This window comes from Mauremys mutica, chromosome 11, assembly GCF_020497125.1.
Source record: "Mauremys mutica isolate MM-2020 ecotype Southern chromosome 11, ASM2049712v1, whole genome shotgun sequence".
Lineage (NCBI taxonomy): Eukaryota > Metazoa > Chordata > Testudines > Geoemydidae > Mauremys > Mauremys mutica.
The window spans coordinates 77,241,063-77,259,240 of NC_059082.1; the positions used below are offsets into that span (position 1 = coordinate 77,241,063).

General features: G+C 45.6%; 1 protein-coding gene across 11 annotated transcripts in view; it reads right to left on the bottom strand.

Moving 5' to 3' along the window:
* Nucleotides 1–18,178, bottom strand: part of TNRC18 (trinucleotide repeat containing 18) — an 89,521-nt gene that overhangs the window by 14,650 nt on the left and 56,693 nt on the right. For all 11 annotated transcript variants that reach the window (XM_044979479.1, XM_044979478.1, XM_044979477.1 and 8 more), the window contains 4 exons: nt 17,136–17,313; nt 15,759–16,122; nt 11,330–11,602; nt 2,922–3,140 (listed from right to left, as the gene is read on the bottom strand). In XM_044979479.1, coding sequence (XP_044835414.1) covers nt 2,922–3,140; nt 11,330–11,602; nt 15,759–16,122; nt 17,136–17,313 — 1,034 coding nt within the window. The remainder of the gene's footprint in view (nt 1–2,921; nt 3,141–11,329; nt 11,603–15,758; nt 16,123–17,135; nt 17,314–18,178) is intronic.

The window sequence follows — 18,178 nt, forward strand, 5'->3', positions numbered from 1 at the left end:
ATTCCCATCACTTCCCCCTTCCTTACCTCCCAAGAGCCACATCAATCCACGTTTCCCAGCCTGCTGCCTGGGGGGCATGCCTCGCCACCCTTAATTTCTCCCCGCAGCCACAGAAAAGCCTGCACTCATTTTAACAAGTTACAGACAGGGCTCAGTATGAAAGGGTTTGGTGGCTGACAGAAAACAGAAACTCCTCCTGCGGGGCAAAGGCTGACTCCCTTAATGGCCGGGCTCCTCACACAGATCCACTTGGCTATGCTGGGTTCGGATGAAATGTTGTATTAATTAAACCCCCCAGCTTCAAGCGATGCTTTCTGATTGGCCAGTGAGAGCAGAGGGGCCTTTCTATTGGCTCGAGTAGTTGCTGTAAAGTTCAGAAGAGGTAAATGATCTCTTGCACTTAGCAAGTGGAAATCCCCTCCTGCTGTCCTCTTCCCTGTACCACAGCAGAGACCTGAGACAGTATCTGGCTGAGGTCCTTTCTGGCCCCCATTACGGCAGTATCCGAACACCTCATGATCTTTGAGGCATTCATCCCCCTGTGACATAAGGCAGTGCTATTATCGCCATTGTACAGATGGCGAACTGAGGCACGGAGACACTATGGTGACTGGCTCAAGGTCACACAGGAAGGCTGTGGCAGAGCAGGGAATTGACCCCAGGTTTCCTGCGCCCTGAGATATCATCCTAACCTTGAGACTACTGTTTCTCCCCTTCCTGACACTAACAGTTCAACCCTACCTCTAGTCCTTAGTGAAGTGTCATCAATTCCTCCAGTTCTCCTTCTTTGACAAACACACGAACAATGAATGAAGATGCTCCAAGGCATGAAATTGGGATCAAAGTTACCCCATGTTCGTGTGAGTGAGAGAATGTCACACGCACACTCTCTCTCTCCTTCATTAGCCAAAAAACAATGTTTTGCCTCCTCCTCTCCCTCAGTGAGACATTTCAAACACGCTTAGGAAGAGTGCAAGGCAAAGTCAGTGAAAGCAGGCACTGGTTGAAATGAAGGACCCATTCATAGTTATGATATTAACCCTCCTTTTTATTAATACAAACTAGACAAGTTCTAGACACTCTGGGTTTTAAGAGGGACAGGTTACGAGAAGCAGTTGTGATAAATTCTTCACGGAGGCTACTGGAACAAGTTGGCAAAAGCCTAATCTACCATGGAAATGGTGCTAAAACAAGCGGGGCTCCCGGGGAAGACATCATTTTCCATTCTGAAGCATGCCATAAATTCCATTATCATTTAATAAATATTAATAAAGAGTTTGTAAATGGAACCTTTCTAGATCTGGCTGCCTGAGAAAGATGTCACCCTAGGGTACATTTGGCAGCACAGTGCATGGGGCAGAAAAGACAAATGTGGAAGACAGAGACTGCAGCAGACAGACAGACATAGGGACAGAGAGACACAGGAGCAATCTGAGAGCACAACACAGTGTAAGGAGCTCCCGAGTTCCAGTCTGATAACGACTCCCTCTATGGCTTTGGACAAATCACATAACTTCTCTGCCTCAGTTTCCTCATCTATAAAATGGCCTTGTTTCATTTTTCCTCTTTTTAGTCCCCCCCCCGCCTCCTTTCTTTTTTGTGGCTCTCCCCCCACTACACCCCAGGCCAGGAAAGTGCCAGGAGAGAGCTCAGGGAGACGGGCTCTCTGGGCAACACATGTTCTCATGGCTGAGCTGGGCGCCGGAAAGCAGAAGAGGAGAGAGCCTTTGGCTGGTGGGATGCAGCCCTATTTGTGAGCTGCTCCCATGCTGACTGCGTTCAGAGCTTCCCTGGGAACAGGGAGGGAAGGCAGGGAGGAGGTGAACTGGGGCTCAGCACTTTTCCTTGTTCCAACGTCCCCTCTGCCCTGCACCAGCCTTGCACACTCCCTGCGCCCTGAAGGACCCACTATCCAGGCAGCGAAACGCTGCCTAGAAGGTCTGCTGCCACCATGGGGCTTCCTTCAGCTGCTTTTGCTGCTTGCCCAGGGAGCTGGCACTTTGGGCTCAAAAGTTAGTGGAGTAGCATGTGTGCGTCTGAACGGGGCAGCCCTGCATTGTGATCCCACAGCCACGCCGGGGGCCCGGTCTCTGCGGACCTGCTCTCCACAACCCCTGGAAGTCAAGAGGAGCCTTTCCATTGACTTCAATCGACTATGGATCAGCACAGGTACCACGGCCTGTCCAGCAGGCACAAACTCAGCTCCTTACCATGCGCACTCTGCAGGAAGCCTCACCGACCCATCCTTAATTACAGCCACACGGGCTTCCCCTCCTCTGCCCCCTCGCACTGTCATAACAAAGGGGCAAGGGGCTGTCAGAATGTAACACCATGTCACTCCTGTGCTCAGCACAGAGATGGGGGGTAAGCGGGGGGCGGGGGGGGGAGAAGATGACAATCCAACACACCCTGGGGCCCCAGCAAAGAGAAGCCAGCCAGGCAGTGTCAGTTTAGAAGCCCCAAGGAAAGCCACTGATGCAGGCAACCAGCAGCAAACAACCGGATGCACTTTGCCAGGCAATGTGAGGTTTACTCTTGACCACAGGGGGTCGCTATCCCTCTCTGCTGGTGCTCCCCCTGCAGAGCCATGACGTCTGGGCCCACTGGCCCAGCAGCCACCACCAGATGGACTGGAACCCACCCACCTCTCCAGGGGCAGTGGCCCTGTAAGACAACCCTAGTATCCTCAACATGGGTGCTTCAGGATGGGCCTAAAATAGGGGGGGGTGCAGGAGTGGGGAATTGTGTGGGGGGTGGGTTCTGCTCCCTCTCTTTAGAAGCCATCACTGAATGAAAACCTTGAGCCAATATTTCCATCCATGCTCCTCAGGTTCCCCGCACCTTCAGCACAGGTGAAGACCCTCCACTCCCATAAGTTCTCTGCATCTTGCACCCAACAGCCCCCTCCCCATGGGACTTACCCATCAGACTCTGCCGCTCTTCTTTCTTCTTAGCTTTTTGCTTGGCCTCCAGCTGGATGATGGAAAGAGGAGGGGGGACAATGGGGCTCGGCATAGCACTAGCAGCAAACCTCGCTAGCAGTCCCAAACCGCTCTCATCCAGAGCCGGGGACGAAAGGCTGTCGTTGCTGTCCATCCCATAGTCCTCTGCTTCCTCCTCTTCTTCCTCGGAGCTAGAATCTAGCATGCAGAAAAAAGGAAGCCCATTACAAATCTAATCAGGTTTCCAACTGTCCATCCTTCAGCCCTGGTGCATCAGATTGCAGCTTCCCAGCAAACAGAGCGCCAGGGTTTCTATCCCTGTAAGCCTGCGGCGTCCTCTCTCACGCTGCAGAGCCACCCAAACTGAGCTAGACACCTTAGGCCACAGAAAACAAGAAAGTGCTTGTAGTCACGGAGGGTATAACTCCTCACCTACTAAGACTTGCCTGGTAATACCAGCCCTGTTCACACAGGTGCACACGGTAGCGTGCGGTCAAAAACAAACAAACAGGGAAACCCCCACAACTGAACCCATATGGGGCAAAGGAGGGAAAGAGAGACTTAGGCGAAGATTTTCAGATTTTATTATTACTTTTTGCCTCTCCCTCTTCATAATGAAATCCTTTGCTTTGTGACTGCACTGGAATGGCTCTGTAACGGCAACAGAGCTCTCCTTCATTGAAGGGGAATACACAAAATCAGCACGTGCCCTGGCAGGGAGGGAAGACACACACAGAGCAAGACAGAGACAGAGACAGAGATGGCAAGACGGAGGCAGGGATGGGGGTGGGGTATCAAGAGCAATGAAATTTGAATGCTTAGACAAATAATTGTGGATGGAGAGAGGCATAAGGGAAGAGAATGGCAGTTCCTAAGGGGTAATATTTTCATCAGTTTTGCTTTGGAGCTGGGGCATGAGGCGTGTTCCACTAACACACGGCATAAAACTTTCAACATATGCCCCTTCAGGCCCAGCCCAGTAATGCAGGAGCAGTTGCAGATGGGCACGGAGTCCAGCTTTAACAGGACAAATCCTTATGCAAACAGACCACCTGGGCTGATACAGGTGGAGGGCATTTTGCTTTGATCTTTTACTCGATGGGGTGTGTGTTGGGGGGGGGAATTAGGGGAGACTTGCACACTCAGAAGCGTGCATCACTCTCTTCCCTGTAGCACATCCTTGCTAGTTAGTCAGTAAAGCAGCTTGAGGGTGATTAGTTACTGAAGGTGTGATTCAGTAGGTACTGGTTAGAAAGGAATCTCTCTCTGTATAGTTAATTGCAACAAAATGGACCTGGCAAACCTATTTAAGAGCTCTAGTTCAAAAGGAGACATGAACTGGGATCCTCAAGAATGCCCAATTTCCTTCTGCAGTAGGAATGTTATTTGCACTATCAATGTCTAGCTCTCAGTTCCCTACGGGCTAAGGTCTTTGCATTCTGAAACTCTACCAACCTAGAAATCAAACCAGAATCCCCTTTCAAAGATGAACTGAACAGGAAAACATTTTCCCTTCCACTTGTGCCCTCTATGATATAAACAAAAATGGTCTCAATGTCCCCCTCCTCCCCCCCCTCCCCAAAAAACAAAAGGCTATTTCCCCCTCCGCCTCAACTTGCTTTTTAACCTTAGAAACAACAGGAATCCAGAAAACAGTTTTGCCTTCCCTGTTTTTACTGGAATCCCGTCACTCACCAGTGGAATGTGCCCGATGAATTTTTCACAAAGAGAGTATGTGTTAGGAGTTAGAGTTAAATGGCTACTAACAAACCAAAGAATTTTAGATCACTAAAAATTCCTTCCCCCTTTCAGTTGCTCAGTCTTGTTTCTTGGGGTGTCAAAATCCCACTAGTTCTACAGTCCTTCAGCAAAAACAGAGAAATCCGGACCTGATATTTCTGACATTAAACACCACGCAAAGTAAAGACCAAAAAAAATTTGGGGAGGAGGGGGGGTGAAATAAGAACACTTCCTAGTTTTATTTCTTACTCAGAAACAAGCAGAAAGGGGCACTACTTCTATTCCTCTGCAGTTCAACTTTTAAATTAAAATGCATCCAGATCAGGGAGACAAAAGTTACCCGCATAAAGAGAGCCAGCAAGTTGACTTGCATTAGAGACACTCCCATTAATATGGTGCAGAAGGACACACTCATGAATCCTGACACTGACCAGCAATCTCAACTCCTCTTCATCAACTGAGACCTGTCCTCCTTGCAAAAGTTCCCACAGACTAAATGCCAGCCTGCAGGTCCCATGATATTTTCATGGGCAATAAAAGAAAAGCAGAGATCAAAGATATGTCAACTAGAGATGCCCCTTCCTCCACCCCCTCCACACTACACACTGTTTAGTACATTGGCCAATGGCCCATCTACCACAGAAACTCCCATAGTGGAGCTTTGCCCTCGCTGTTGTACAGAGTCACATCACCAACTGTCTAGTGCTTTAGGCCCATGCGATGGGGAGATTTCTGTTAAAATGGCTGCAATGCTGATGCCCCCCGTCTGTTGGCTTTCCTTAAATCAGGGAGACTAGTGTTTGTCCCTGCTTCGTTTCATAGCCTGCCTACCGTCTTTTTCCCTCTTACACAACCCCTGGGAGGGACAAAGATACAGGATTTCCCTCAAAGGTTTAACGTTAGATAATTCACAAGCAGAAACTGATGAAAAGTAGTCTCCTGACCTCACCTCTAAATCTACAGCATTGAACCAGTGACGAGGTACTAGCCCAAGAGATTGGGAAAAATGGAGAAATCTTTCAATATATTCCCAAGAGTCTGTCCTGTCTGATCCATAGCCCATTTCCAGGTGGACACTGCACAGTAGCTTGGTTATGGGGGCTGCACCTGGTCTGTTTACACACTTATTTGCCAAGTGGTTATGATGAAGTCATTCACGCTATCAGTTTCAGAGTCTTGGCTCTGACAACTCTTCCTGGCGGAAGTGGTGGAGAATATTTCAGCACTGGACAAGAAACGCCCAACGACAGCTAGCCACTGGTAAGTGTGCCTCACAGGTGCCTGTTCTGCCTGATCTGTGGTGGATATGAATCTGGTACACCTTATGAATCTGGAACACAGCTTGAGAGCTCTCGCTCAAGCTGTAGCAGCTCATTCTTTTAAAACTGCAGATCCCCACTTCAATCTCCAGTGAGTTGGCCGAGATGGCAGCCATCAGACTATCATTCTAGTGAAGCCTCCACATTTAAAACAGGAAGTCAACCAGCTGCACCCAAACTAACAGAATCTAGCAGGATGAATAAGCTAGGATGAATCCACCAGGTTCTGCTGTACAGATCTGGTTGATGAGGAGCGGAGGGAGAATGCCCACCACCAGCATGAAATCATAAAAAGAAACTAGTCGTTCTGCTGAGCTAGGGGAACGCCTTTCATTTAACGCTTAAGCTCCTCTTTCAGCAAGCCCAGCAATTCATTTAGCATATGCTAGTCCATGAAATGTCTCAAACACCTAGAGTATTTCAAATGCACTAAAGTAAAACAGATTTAAAAGCCATGACGAAACTGATCATTATCCCTGCTACTGAAAATACAGGCTATAACAATAGACCTGGCAGTTATTTTAATCTACTTCAAATATATTTTGTCATACAGTGGAAAGACTATGGCAGATATGTACCCAACGCATTTTAAAAGATCACCCATATTTAACCCCCAGAGACTCAATCTTCAGAACAGAAAATATGTTTTAAAATGTTCACAGCCTTCACCAACTTCACTTTCCCCTACTCCCACCACTCATACAATTTATTTCTTTGCTACATATCCATCCCTCTCTCACAACCTGCACACTTCCTCACCCCTCACTTTTTCCGTGGACAAGAAAGAATTAAAAGTATTTTTAATTACTCTCAGAACTCAAACACTTCAAAGCTAAAAACAAAGGTTACTTTACGATTAAATACCGAGCATGTCACCTGGGTATACATGCTGCTATGGTGGCCCACAGCAGCCAAATTAATGTAGCTTGCACATTTAGGCTCCATTGCTCTCACGCATGAAGTGTGTAAGTGTTCCCATTGAACTTAATGGGACTACTTAAAGTAAAGCAAGTACATAAGTTGTTGCAAGATCAGGGCCTTAAAACATTTTGGAAAAAAATTATCTCTGGTCAAAGATAGAAAAAAAAACATTTTCAAAACATTATACTTTTTCTCAAACATCATTAACCAACCAATACTTTGCAAAGGAAAGAAAAGCATGTACCCAAAACCAAAACTCTTTACCTACAATTTTTAAGTATACATATATACACACACACATTATATATATATGCACACATACACACACACAAATGTATGTTTAAATGTTATCAACAGCAAATAAACTAGAGCCACCAAATACTTTACCGACAAAATTTCAACCTGGGTCCCCACATTTTTTTTATTTTTATTTTTTAAAAGAGAATAATTGAAAACTCTCTTTGTTCTTTAGTCTTTCAAAATGACTGAGCTAGCATGGGGTTTTGTTACTATTTATTTATTATTTATATTAGCCTGGCTTCTTGTTGTTAGGAGAGCAGTAAGTGAATAGGTTTTGTTAATGATGGACAGAAATTGGTTAAGTTATTTAGTTTGCAGAGATTGATGTAACAGGATAGATTTGGAAGAGGGTAGAGAGGATGGGCAGAGGAGAAAGGGGAGTAAAACTACACAACAATTCATTTCACACTGAAAAAAATAGCATGTTTTTGTCATAACGCCGAGCAGGCCTACAGCGTACAAAGCAGGCTAAGTGCAGGCAGACTTTAGACAGCTGTTGGGTCCTTCACATTCAGATTGGATTGAACTGTCCTGTTCTGGACATTATTTTTAAAATTTTCCCTCATAAGATTGCACATAGTTTGTCAAACACAATCTCCCATTCTTTTAGGATTTTTTCCTCCCCACAAGTGTTCTGCCGCTGACTCCAGAAATAATTTGAATCACCAAAAACATTATCCAATTCCTTAGGGTCAACTTCAGAGGTAGGTGATTAAATCCTACTGGTTTATTATGAGGTAAAAACTTCTCCAGCTGAAAGGGAAGAATAGGAAAAAAGAGAGATGATCTTTTTATAAGGAAAACAAAAATCATAGAGGATGGGGAAATGGGGGTCTTTGGTGCTGGAAAGTTCACCGTGTTACCATCTTGACAGTTTGCAAAGTTCTTACATGGTTGTTACCGAATGATGATTTTCTCACAATGTCAGATTTGCTCACATCAGAATACAGTGACACTGTTTACTCTCCAAGAAAAAAGAACGCCCCCTCGGTGGGGAGGGAAAGGCTAAAGAAAAACCATGGCTTTCTGTGGTCAACTTTCTACAACCAGGTAAAACCTTGCAAGCCATCAAGACAATAATACTGTGAACTTTCCAGAACCAAAGACCCACATTTCCCCACCCTCTATGATTTTCTTTTTTTTTTTTTAAATCCTCCCTTTTTTCCCTATTCTTCCCTCTCAGCTGGAGAAGTTTACCCCATAATAAACCAATGGGATTTAATCACCTACCTCTGAAGTTGATCCTAAGGAATTGGTATAATTTGTTTTGGTAATGCATCAGTGGGTTCTAGATTATGGCCCCAGGAATTTCTTTAAGACAAGGGCAGTACCATTACAGGAAGTGGTATAGGTTCCTATATTGGGTACACTCTGCCTCTTTAGACCTTCCCTTTGCTTGGGAGAAGGAGATTGCCCATAAGGAAGTTTTACAACTGTAAGGCTTTTCTGGAGTCCTCAGCAAACATACACATTCACGCAAAGCTTCCTTGCAAGATTCTTCATAACAGAGACATCAAAGTGGACATTGTTCATCTTCAAATTAAAATAACCCAGAAAATGCAAACGTCTACGTGTTATTATTAATGGGGTTAACAGCGAAATGTCTCAGGTTTACAGATGACGTAAAGAAAAGGTATTTTGCCTACCTACATAACAATGGTCAAGGTTCAGGTTCATGGTTAGTGACCCCTCGCTGAGCAGTGTCTGCCCTACTCCCAGCCAATCACTTTGCTTCTTTAGTGCAGCGTGAGAGCAAATGCAAGAGACCGATACAGACATTCAAAGCATCATGGATAGGGGTCAGGGGTGAAGGGATTGGCCAAGCAGCTGCAAGAAGAAAGCGAGCACTTCCAGAAAAGCTGAGGTTATTAATCGTTTTAGTATCAGGGAAAGCCATTAGAAACCCTATTACCCAAATATCCCTTAAAGAAATGCTTCAGAGAAAAGATTCATTTGCAGGAAACCCAAAATCAACCCCTCCACCCTGCCCCACCAAACTTCCCCTCCCCTCCCCAATATTTTACATTTTGTCTCCCCACCACTAAATGACACCAGAGAATGATTTTTTTTGTTATTAAATGCATTTCCTCCCCACCCTTATTCCAGATTTCCCTGCCCTCTCTGAAATCGGGATCTTAAACATTTTAAACAGATAAATTGCTTGAAATATTCCAACGGCCAGTTTGGGTTCTTAAGTTTCTGGACAAGTTATCTATCTACTTTTTCTGAAACAAGTTGGGTAGATAAACCTCAAGAACTTGGAGTCTAAAAGGGATTGATATCCTCAAAATTTCCAACAGCAGCAGCAGCAGCAAAAAAAAAAATTTAAAAAATTAACAAAAAGAAGCGGGTGGGGGAAGGAAAGGACGTAAAACTGAATGGAAGCTAAATCCGATTCTTCAGGGAAAACACAGAGCCCGTGCCCTTAAAGGCAATCCACCAACACTGGATCATTTCAGGTTCTCTAAGAAATAAAACGTCTCTTCTCTGAAACATTCGTTCTTTCTTATGGGTTTTCTTTTTGTTAAATGCATCAGCAAGCTCATTTCAGAACCGAATTAATGTTCTCTAGCTTTTATGTTGTGTTCTGATTCTTAAAAATGAGTAACTTGTTTTTGTTGGGAAGGTGGGTCTAGGGGAGAGAAGAGAGGAGAGGTTAGGATAATCAGATCAAAAGCTTAAAAAACCCAAACAAAACGCTAACAATCAGCAGCTCTCTGACACAAACTAACAGCTACAAGGATTTTGCTACACTATGTTCAAATTTACAGCTATATTTCCCTTACTTAACGGTACAGATGAGCTATCTTCTTCTGGGAGTTGAGCTTCAAAATTCCAGGGCTCATTAAAATGATTGTGTGTTCTAAAAGAGAAACCACCTTGTGTCTCTTGAGGAAAAGTTTTGCGGGACCTCTTTTTCCACTTAAGAGCTAACGGCAGGCAAACAATAAGCCAAATATTTTGGAGTTGGGGGTGGGGAGGAGAACTTTCCCCCAGAGGAATCAAATTCAGTGCATTAATTTCCACATACTTGAGCATTTGTGGGTTAAAGTACAGGATCTGAAAAATTTATAACCCATAAAGATTTTTTTCCCTAAAAATGTGCTCTGTGTGTGTGTGTGTGTGTGTAAATATATATTTTTAAATAGAAGGGAAAAAAAATCTTTGAGTTTTAAATATTGTAGACCATACACTAAGCCACCCTTTTGAAGCAGAAAGGTAAATAATATCAATAAATAAATTATTAATATTGTAGTGTCTGCCTCAAAAGATTCTATTAGGAAAAAAATAGAATGAACAACCTATGCAAAGTATAAATGAAATTAAAAGCGGGGCGGTGGTGGGGGAGAGAACAAGATATGTTTGTTTCATCCTGGAAAATGTAGCAAATGCCAATGAAATCAGGGATATTTGAATAATAGAGCGCGCCCAAGACTATGTTAATTCCAGTTCTACTCGGTGGGAGTGGGGGAAGGGGTAGGCAGAGCGGGATGAAGTGGAAGCGGCATTCTAAATCGCCTAATAAGAGACACAGCAAGAGAGACAAGGTACACAGGTTTAGTTAAAAATGAACTCGATATGTTTAATAAAGCTTGGTATACCAAATCGCAGTACAAACATCACGTCACACACCCACACAACAGAATCCCATTATAAACCAAACCAAACTGCTCCTTCCAAACCTCTACGAGGCCCAGGCCAATAAAAATAATATAAAATTTTTTTAAAAATAATATCATGGTGGCGGCAGCGGCAGCAAGGAAAAGCGGGGGGGGGGGGGGGGAACGGAAGGGAGGAAGGGTAAGAGGAGAGCTGGGGAAAGGTGGAGCCTAAAATCCAGTCGATATAAAAGCTCTAAAAGAGCCAGCCAATAATAATATCACAATGATACAAGTATAAAAAAAATAAAAAATAAATGATAGTGATAAAGCAGCCTACGCTGCCAAGGACAAAGATGGCCGTCCCTACTTTGACCATCAAAGATGGCGAACCTCAATGTTGCCATCTCTCTCTCTCTCTCACACACACACATACACTCTCTCACTCACTCTGCAAACATGGAAGGTAAGTGTTGTTTTTGTTTTGTGTTTGTTATAATCTAGTAACCTTGATCGAATGAGTCCTCCGAAGAGTCACTGAATGAAGATCCAGTCTCCCGAAGCAGCAAGCAAAACTGCTGCTTGCTGCTTGCGGCCTGTTTAGATTTCAGAGTTCTAGTGGTAGGCATGCCCCTCTTGGCTGGCTTGAGACCTCCACCTTGCTTGCTGCTCTTTTTGGCCCCTATGCTGTAGAGACTAGGTGGCCTCGCTTTGGAGCCAGATGGAGACTGCAAAGGCCACTCGTCCTTCAGGGATTCATCATCATCTTCTGAGTCCGTATCTGCAGTCAAAGTAGTTTTTAAATAACATTAAGTCAATTCACTTTCTTGTGGCTTTTTTTTTTTATTGTCTTAAATTGTGACAGTTCAGTGCCCATGAAAACGAGAGACCGAAAACGCTTGCCAGAGTGGATCAGATGCTGTGTGGAGCCAATGCTGTGCAAGCTTCCCCTAATGGCTCTCTTGATGCACCTCAATTCTAGCTGCCTATTGCAGTCCTAAGCCATCATTACTTTGTGCTTTGGTATGCATGAACCGACATAAAATAATAATAATAATAATTTAACCAGGCCTCTACACAGACCTTTCAGAAGTCAGCACTCTGTCCAGGACAAACTTTATAGGTCTTTCCTTATTTTAAGCTAGAAGTCTTGTGCTGTTTTAGATTTAATCTACGAATGGAAAAAACTCATTACATTTGTGAGAGCTATCTTTTTCTCAAAATTTCATCCAATTAAGAGTATGCTGTACAGCAGACTCATTGTGTGCTGGGCAAAGGAGGTTCTGAAAAGCTCCAATCTTCTTAAAGCATTTGGCTTTGACAAATGCCAATGCCCAACTGCATAATGTTGGAAGTTGCGGGAGGGGAACCTTCTTAAATCACAAAGGGATTCGTTAGTGGTATTTTGCTGCTGACACTCTTACTATGGCATCCCTATTCCTTAGCAAAGAAATCTGCAAGAGAACCACAGATATTCGTCCCCCAAACTGCTCCTGGAACTCCCCACCAATGTAAAAATCCAGTTTGATTTTTGTAAAAACAACAAAAAAATCTCCAGTGCATACATCCATTCAAAACTGACTGGTGCCAAGAGTCAGACAGGATGCAGTAGTCTGTACTACAGGGTGATGAATATACCTAGCCCCGATCCTTATTTGTACATGAAGCCAGAACCCATGCAGGTATTTTGACATAGCGAACCAGGAAACAATAGGGATAGCATGCACCACATCTGCTGATTGGTGGATTGATTGATCAGTCATTGTTCAAACTGCATGGTGCAATACTTGGAGCGAGGCCTCCATTGTGAGCTATGTTGGAGTGACACCAAAGGGAGCGGCGCTTCTGGAGTTCTTCCTCAGTCTCCGCGATAAACTCTACTTTGGCTGGATTACTATGTTTTACACAGCTGACATTTTCCCATGGGCACCTAATGCCGAGATGTTGTCCAATATTTCCACACAGTATCTGATGAGTGGAGCAACAAAGTATTTGGTACCCAATGGAGCCAATAAAAGTGGATTTGAACCGTTACATCCCTACTCATGAATGCACCATTAATTCCAAAGTGTAATGAACGCTATAGTGGGGACAGTTCCAACTGGTTAGAATCAGCATCTGTTTTCCACTCACAGTCCTCCTCAGGCATCATTCTTCATTTTAGGGTGTGGGGAATGTCTAGGGGTCTTGAGTCTTTTTAAGACTATAGGTAAAAATCAGGAGGTTGGAGCAGGATATGGAAGGGTCTGGCACCATTACCACTTATCCTTCTCTGAGATAAGAAACCTACCAACCTCCTTGGTTATAGGCCAGTCTCTGACACACAGCAAAAGACACCTATGTACACTCACCCTGCCTTCAAATCTGTGTCATACCGAAGTGCAAAAATCTGGTGTGCAGTCCCTTGTTAAGGCGGGGGGAGGGAAACCACACTCTTTCCCTGAATATGGGGCTTCTGTGTCACTGCAGCAGAAGAATTCTATGCCCTGAAATAGCCACTGAATGTGGAACCATTTCACTCAGTGGGTGCTTAATTAATCACCATGTTCCCCACACCAATTTAGAAAGGACACGAATTGACATGCACTGTCATGTGAGTCTGTGTGCAATGAAAGTTTGGCAGACAGGAGGAGATACAGGCAAATGCTTCCCTGGAGTGCTGGTTTATAATTCCATGGGAAGTTCGGTACCCAGCACTGGTGCAACTAGAGGAGACTATCTGCCTCACCTCTCCAGGCCAAGAGCCAAACTCCCCAGACATAACAATGCCATCTGCCCATGCTCCTACTTCCATCAACTCATTATGCCTAATTCAGGGGAACCACTGGGATATTCCTGGCTCAGTAACATAGTCCATGGAAAACAAGCAGCTCAGTGGATAGTGCATCATTGTCAGCAGGAGGCTGTAAGAGGCATTGCCTTCTAGAGGCTATATAGCTGTTACCCCTTTACTTTGCCACTTCAATGGCCAATTTTATTTAACATGCTTATTTCGTTAGAGAACTATTAGAATCTCCTTCTCCATTAGTGGGATCTCTAGCTACTGGTGTACCGGGATATACATCTGTCATGCACATTCAACCCTACAAGGGTTTTAACACAGGACTTTGGTAGCTGCATAACAGTAAAATAAATTTACTTTCAAACCTTAAAAAATTAAGCACACATGATTTTGACCAGCTCCCTAAGAAGTCCCCCAAACCTAGGAGGCTTCTGCCCCACATCCCACCCAGACTTCTGTCTGAGCCATTAGAGACAGTGTCCCGCCCTAGCTTTTCTTATTTTTGGTAACATCTTTTTCAGGGCCGGCGCTTCCATTAGGCAACCCTAGGCGGTCGCCTAGGGCGCCAGGATTCGGGAGGCGGCATTTTGTGCGCTCCCCACGGGGCGCACGGGAGCTTCCGGTTCCGCTCCCATCGCGCCGCCGAAGAAGGATCTTCTGCCGACGTGCCGCGGAAAACAGCAGCAGGCAATTGAGCAGCTCAATGACTGCCGCTGTCGCCTGTGGCATTTCGGCAGAGGGTCCTTCTTCGGCGGCACGATGGGAGTGGAACCGGAAGCTCCCGCGCACCCCGTGGGGAGCGCACAAAATGCCGGCCCCCCGAATTCTGCCTAAGGCGCCAGAAACCCTGGCGCCGCTCCTGATCTTTTCCCCTCTTCCAATGGCACCAGGTAGCAAGCAAAGGAAATTGAGAGCCTGTTGCTTTCCCAGACACTCTCCCCACCTCCCCTTTTCTCTAGTCCCCTGATGACTACTTTTGCTTCTTATCCAACATAAAAGTGGACAGCCGCCAGACAATTAAGACCAGCAGCAAGACAGTGAAGTCCTTGCCAGGGAATGACCTGAAAGGGAAGGATTTATGAGAGTCTGGTGTCTAGGCTGGTTCCACCCTCATAGCTGACAGCACCCTGTCCCCTTTGGGCAGTAACGTTTGGCATGAGCATAGAACATTGTTCACATATGCACAGGACTAGCTGTAGGTGTATTTATTCCCTAGGCAATTAACTAGTGCTGCCCGCCTCCTCCGAGCAGTTTTCTCACTCGTTGTTCCCTTTCTCCCACCAACCCAACCCCATCTTCAGTCTGTGGCCTTTTGTCTTGCAAAGGGTGTCCCTAGCTCCTCTTAGTTATATGCATGAGGAAACTTCCTTCCCAAAGCCAGAATCTTTTGCATCAGCTGCAGCACTGCTTCAAAAAGGAGTTGCTGCAGACAACATAATAGATTCTGGGCTACAAATGAGACCTGATGATGCCCGGGGCAGACAGCTAGGCAGGAACACAGAAATGTGTTTAGAGGAGACCAGGGACCAAGTGGCCAGAAGGGACAAGCTTGTTAATGACTATAGTATTCTCAGTGCTATCCCAGCACCATCTTATATACGTTACCTGACAGCTGCTCCTTAGCATATACCTACAGTCAACCCTACATAACCCCCTAAAAACAAGGTGATAAGTCAACTGCTAGTCAACCCCTGGAGCAGAAACCCTGAAGATCGGTCTTGCAGATGGATGGAGAGCACATAACAGCAAAGAAAGCAGGGATATGTGGCAGGTGTAGCCCAAAGGGAGAGGAACATTCAGGACTTAGACAGTCCACAGCTCCAGATGCAAATGGTGTATTTCCCTGCTTTATAAAGTCAGCAGAACCCAATGTAGGCAGAACAGCCAACACGAGACGTGCAATATGCTCTCAGTGTTCACTGCCTTTGGAACGAATGACACCTCATCCTCCCCACCACGATGCAAACTCACTCCAAACAAGCACCAAGAGTCTGCCCCGTCAGCTATACAGTCAGCTAAGGAGGAGGTGACTTTTTCACAGGAAAGAAAAATTAGATCCATCTCCAATCTACCTGAGATGCTGTCACTTAAAGGCTAAAAGCTCCCACAAAGCCCAAGAACCATTCACAATAGAGAGAAACCAGAGGTTACTTACTATAGGAGTAGCTGCTAACTTCCGATATTGCTGGTGAATGGGAAACCTTCAGCTGACCTTTGACCTTTAACCCCACCTCCATTTTCTTCATTTTGGTGGCCATTTTGTTTTTACCTTCCTTGACACTTTTCAGCGCCAGGCTCAGGCTCTTGGCCAGGTTTCTCTTCTCATCCTTGCCTGGCAGGTGCTCGTGGGGAGACATATATCTGCTGCCGCCTCCACTAGTTTTCTGTTTCCCTCCAGAACAGTCTGCAAACTTGAAGGGGGATTTGAGCTTGTCCTGTTTGGTGAGAGACAGGGCCTTGTCAAGCTTGCTTGCCAGCTGCTCCTGATCTGACGCCACCTTCTTCTTCTTGATCTTCAGCTGCAGAGGAGGGAGAGAGAATGGCCACATATGAATACCCCCGAGCCTTGACTCTCTTGATGAACCTGACTTCAGTTCATTGGGCACTCCAAAACAACAAGGCCTAGAAAGGGACGACTTAACCCCTTTGTTGTCGTAGCCGGATGTGGCCTCCGCTGTCTCCTTCTCCCTCCGCACAGTCTCCTTAGGGTTGACGTTCCAAGGGCATTTCCATGGGGATGTGCCACACACAGGGGGGTACAGAAAGTATGCTTTGCCCTGTGGTACCTAGTACCAGGCATACCAAAATCTGACTTTTGAACCATCAAGGTACACTCAGGGCACGTATCCAAGCTTTATTCAACAGGCACGAGGGCCAAAATCTTACTTATTTTTTAAAATGACAGCTGAGAGTCTTGGGTAATCACATGACTCCAGGATCGGGGGCTTTAAGAAAAACACCAAATATCATGAGACTCGTGATGCAATTGTGAGAGCTGGCAATGCTGTTATATTTTAACCATGTCTGTATTGCCTTGCTACTTCAAAAGATTTTTAATTTAATCAATTAATAGCAGCACTAATTAAAGTAACTGTGTAGGCAGCGATATTATACTGATTAGGTGTAATGGACTTTGCATTCGGCCTTGACGAACACATCGCTCCAACAGGAACACAAAGAACCTCTTGACAATGGGGCATACTCATATTATTTAGACAGGAGCACCTACAAGCTTCAGTTGAGATTGGGGAGGCCATTTGCTAGGTCCACATACACATAATCTGAGACGGCCTGTGCCACAAAGAGCATCCAATCTACACAGGCAAGACAGGCCAAGGGTGGGAGGGGAAATGATGGCTCAGGGAGGTGAAGTGATATCCCCAATATCACACAACAAGGCAGGAGCAGAGCTAGGAACAGACCCCCACAAGTCTCCAGAATTCCAAGCCAATGCTCCATCCATGAGACCATGCTGCCTCTTCCTTTAGAGCACAGCTCCCCCACCCCACACACACACCGCAAGAGTACTGACCTCATTTGAAAAGCTCGCTGCTGCTGCATCATGTTCATCCCAGCTCTGGTTCCTCCCTTTCATTTTCCCACCACTGCTGTCTGCATCCTCGTCCTCTTCAGGGAGAGCCCCTTTGTGCCTCTTCTTCATCCCCTCGCCAGTCTCAGAGTCCTCGGACAGCAGCAAGGACTTGCTCAGTCTGCAAGCCAGGCAAAGGATTGGTCACTGAGATTACCCTTCCCTCCTTGCACACCACTAGCAAACATTGAAGTGTGGTCCACTCCCCCATTAAAGGCACTCATGGGTCACCTGGGGCTATATCCTCAGCTTGGGTAAATCCACTGGCTTCAATAGAGTTACATCAACCTACACCAGCTGAGAATCCGTCCCATTGTCTGTTTAACAGACGTGCCAGTGAGCTCCCTTTGCATTCTCTGGAATATCAGCACAAGTCAGAGATCCGTATGCCTGTGAAGTGGTGGAACCCACTCACTGGGCTGGATAACGCGCTGGAAAAAAGCTGCAGAGAATCATCTGCTCTGGTTAGGACCAGGAGGGGAAGAATGGATGAGACAACCATTTGGTCTTTTCCCACCTCTAATTTTTAAGATTCTGTAGATCTAAGGAGACTCCCATTTCACAGGACTTGAAAGGTGTTGTACTGGCTGCATCCAGACTGAGATGCTGGCTCTTGAGCACGTGGGAGATGAACATTTTAGCAAGGAGTAGACAGCAAAGCAGAGATAAAAACTAACTTAAAAGGGGAGGGAGGGAACATCTCAGGCAGAGAGACTAACTAGTATACAGAATCGTTCATCCACTTTTCCTAGACTGTCCCTCTCTAAAAGTAACTGGCAGTTTGATTCTTCAATCTCTTTCCAAGCTCTGGGCAGGAAGGAGAGGGGAAAGAGTAGGTGAGGCAAGAAGGACAGGTCTCATTGCTCCCCATCTGGTTTCAGCAGTTAGCTGATGAATGGAGATGGAGAGGTGAGTAAATGGTTAAAGAGTCACTGACAAGCCTTCATGAAACTACCCTGCACGCTGTCTGTAGTTCCCTATCATTG